A 2,832-nucleotide genomic window follows, 5' to 3' on the forward strand; every position below is an offset into this window, starting at 1 on the left:
GATTTGGCTACTGCATGAATTAGTTTGCTCTGGAGCCATGCTTCCTGAGCTGTGACATAAATGTGTGAGCTGAAGGCTCAAAAACTGTGAGCTGGCTCACACTAACTCAGCTTAGAGGGAACACTGCCCGCCACCCCCACACACTAACAGCCCCACCATCGAGTCACAAATGCAAGGGAGAAGACCTTAGATATTCCTATCTAAGCATTCCTCTCTTACCTGTTCTACCTCTGGGAATGTCGGGTTCTCGATGGACTGGATGAAGGTAGAGACCGCTTGAGTCTGGTCTCTTATATACACCTATGCAACCAGCCGTGGAAAAATACTGGCTAGAGAAGAAAGGAGCACAAATGTGGGTTCAGGGAGGGGGCTGTCTTTCAATCAAGATCAGGGGAATCCCCCAGGTAACAAGGGAAAATGGATATTTCTTTCTTTTGGATTTCTATATGGAATAGAAGTGCCGCCTTTGATAAGAGAATCCATTGCAGGGAACAACGGCTCTCCTGGACTTTTTTTTTTAGTCCATTAATGCTCAGAAGTGAAGGTGATAAGATGAAAGGTGGAATGCTTGTGGTTCTGCCATTGTTGACCGCCCCGCCCCCCTTCTTGGCTACCTGCCCTCTCCCCCTCCCCAATGTTGCCCAGCAGCTGCAGGTGGTTTCTGAGAAGAGGAGAAGCAAGAGGGAGTTTTACCCTTTCCTTTCCTGACATTGGTCTTACTCAAAATGGGACAGGAACTTTTGCCACTGCAAAGGAAGAAAAGAGGCAGGCAAAGAGAAAGAGACTCTCTTTCCTCCCCTTACAAGAGGCGCCTTCACACACACTACTTTCAATCCACTTTGCGACTGGGGCTGATTCTGCACCCATCTGTTTCCTCGCGGTTTTTCCACATCCACATCAGGAGGCTCATCTCCCTCTACACCTTTTCCTTCCTCCGCTTCCGATCTGAAGGAAACACTAAGCAGACAACTTGACACGGCTTCGTTGATCGCTCTTCGTTCCCCCGCCCCTATTTCCCCCTTTGTATTTATCACCTCACCATGAATTACTTGGCTCAGGTGCCTCATGACCGCTGAGGCAAGTACTGACACAGGAAAAATCTGCATACCAATTGATACGGTTGCCAGCCTCCAGGTGGGGCCTGGAGACCTCCCACTTTCACAACTGATCTCCAGCTGACAGAGAGAGGCTCCCCTGGAGAAAACGGCTGCTTTGGAGGGGGGACTCTATGGCATTGTGCCATGCCGAGGCCCCTCCCCTCCCCAAACCCCGCCCTTTCCCGGATCCACCCCCAAAGTCTCCAGGTATTTTCCAATGTAGACCTGACAACCCTACCACTGGGCAACAGCTTCAGCAGGTTCCTCACCTTATGCCCATCAGTTGCGGGGACTTCACATAAGCCAAGATGCAGACAAAGAGGACTCAGCACCTGGGGTGCATAAGAGAGCGATCCAGCTAAAGTCTTTATTGCTGTTCTCACTGGGGAGGATGGAGGTAAGGAGCCCTTGGCCAGGCCTAACATTGTGAAGCTGGAACACAAGACAGGGAGGTCGCTTGCCTTAGTGGGTCTGTGGATGTGTGTGAAGTTCTGTCAAGCTGAAACCGAGTTCTGGTGACCCCAATAAGGAGCTTTCAAGGCAAGTGAGGAGCAGAGGAGGTTTGCCATTGCCTTCCTCAGCAGGATCATCCTTGGTGGTTAGGGGTCTTTCCTGGGAGATAGAGTGGGTGCTCTTAAGAGCAAGATGGGAACCCCAAGCCCTCAGTTGTCTGTTTCCATTGCAGGGTCTCACAGACTTCTCTTGAATCCCCCCCTTACAGAAGGAACTTGCTAATATCATTTCCCCTTAGAGGTGTAAATATTTGACTGTGCAGGTCTGCCTGTTTTCTCCTTGGACTTTGGACTGCCACAAAAGGGGAGAGAGGACGGACCAGGCCTGGTGTTTCCCCAAATGGTGGAGGAAAGGTCATTGGTTCCGACAGATCTGCATATGGAATAAGAGGTCCACCTTGGCCAGAACGTGGATTTAAGTTTCAAGAATGTCTCTTTTGTGGTTTCTGTTTCTTGCTCGGCCTTCAAAAGTGGCTGCAGAGAGAATAACGGATCAATCCCAAGTCTGTTGCTCAATACAAGGCAGCTAGACGGAGTATTCCTATTATTCCCTGTGGTGGAATGGACCCACTCTGGCCTGGGGGCCCTGTTCCACCCGGCCCTCCAAGGTTTCCCCCAACACCTAGAGAGGCTTTTCTTTCTCTCTCGGGTAGCCACTGCCACCCCCTGGCCTTTGTGAGGAATTGCCCACTGGGAGGGTCAGGATTCCGAACTTCCCTTCCAAGTCAGCCTGGGACCGACATACCTGAGGGACTGCATTTCCCCATATGTGCCCCAGAGAGCCTTGCACTCTGCCGACCAAGATCTCTTGGTTGTCCCTGGCTCAAAGGACATCCACTTAGACTCCACCAGGGCCAGGGCTTTTTCTTCCCTGGCCCCGCCCTGGTGGAACATGCTCCCATGTGAGATCAGGGCCCTGCGGGACCTATTGCCATTCCACAGGGACTGTAAAATGGAGCTGTTCTGCCAGGCCTTTGGCTGAGGTGGTGGGCATCCAGTGAACAAGCTGACCTCCCCTGCTGAAGTTCACCATGTGGCCCAGAGCAAGTAGATCTCAGCAGGGGTCGTTTCGTAGAAAAAGAGCTAGGGGAACTCATTAGCGTAACTCATTAGCATATGCCACACCCTCTGACATCACCGGAAGTGTGTCATAAGGCCACACCCCCTGACATCACCGGAAGTGTGTCATAAGACCACACACCCCGCCCCCAACGGTCCCGGCC

The 2,832-nt window shown here is 51.9% G+C and overlaps 1 protein-coding gene across 1 annotated transcript in view; it reads right to left on the reverse strand.

Annotated features, from left to right (window-relative positions):
- Positions 1–219: 219 nt before the first annotated feature.
- LOC107112048 (phospholipase A2 inhibitor and Ly6/PLAUR domain-containing protein-like) overlaps positions 220–2,832 on the reverse strand; it is a gene marked incomplete at its 3' end in the record, with an annotated part of 13,664 nt that continues 11,051 nt past the window's right edge. Inside the window, exon 7 of the mRNA XM_015413112.1 lies at positions 220–329. Coding sequence (XP_015268598.1) covers positions 220–329 — 110 coding nt within the window. The remainder of the gene's footprint in view (positions 330–2,832) is intronic.

Source organism: Gekko japonicus, unplaced genomic scaffold (assembly GCF_001447785.1).
Source record: "Gekko japonicus isolate JY-2015 unplaced genomic scaffold, Gekko_japonicus_V1.1 scaffold4073, whole genome shotgun sequence".
Lineage (NCBI taxonomy): Eukaryota > Metazoa > Chordata > Lepidosauria > Squamata > Gekkonidae > Gekko > Gekko japonicus.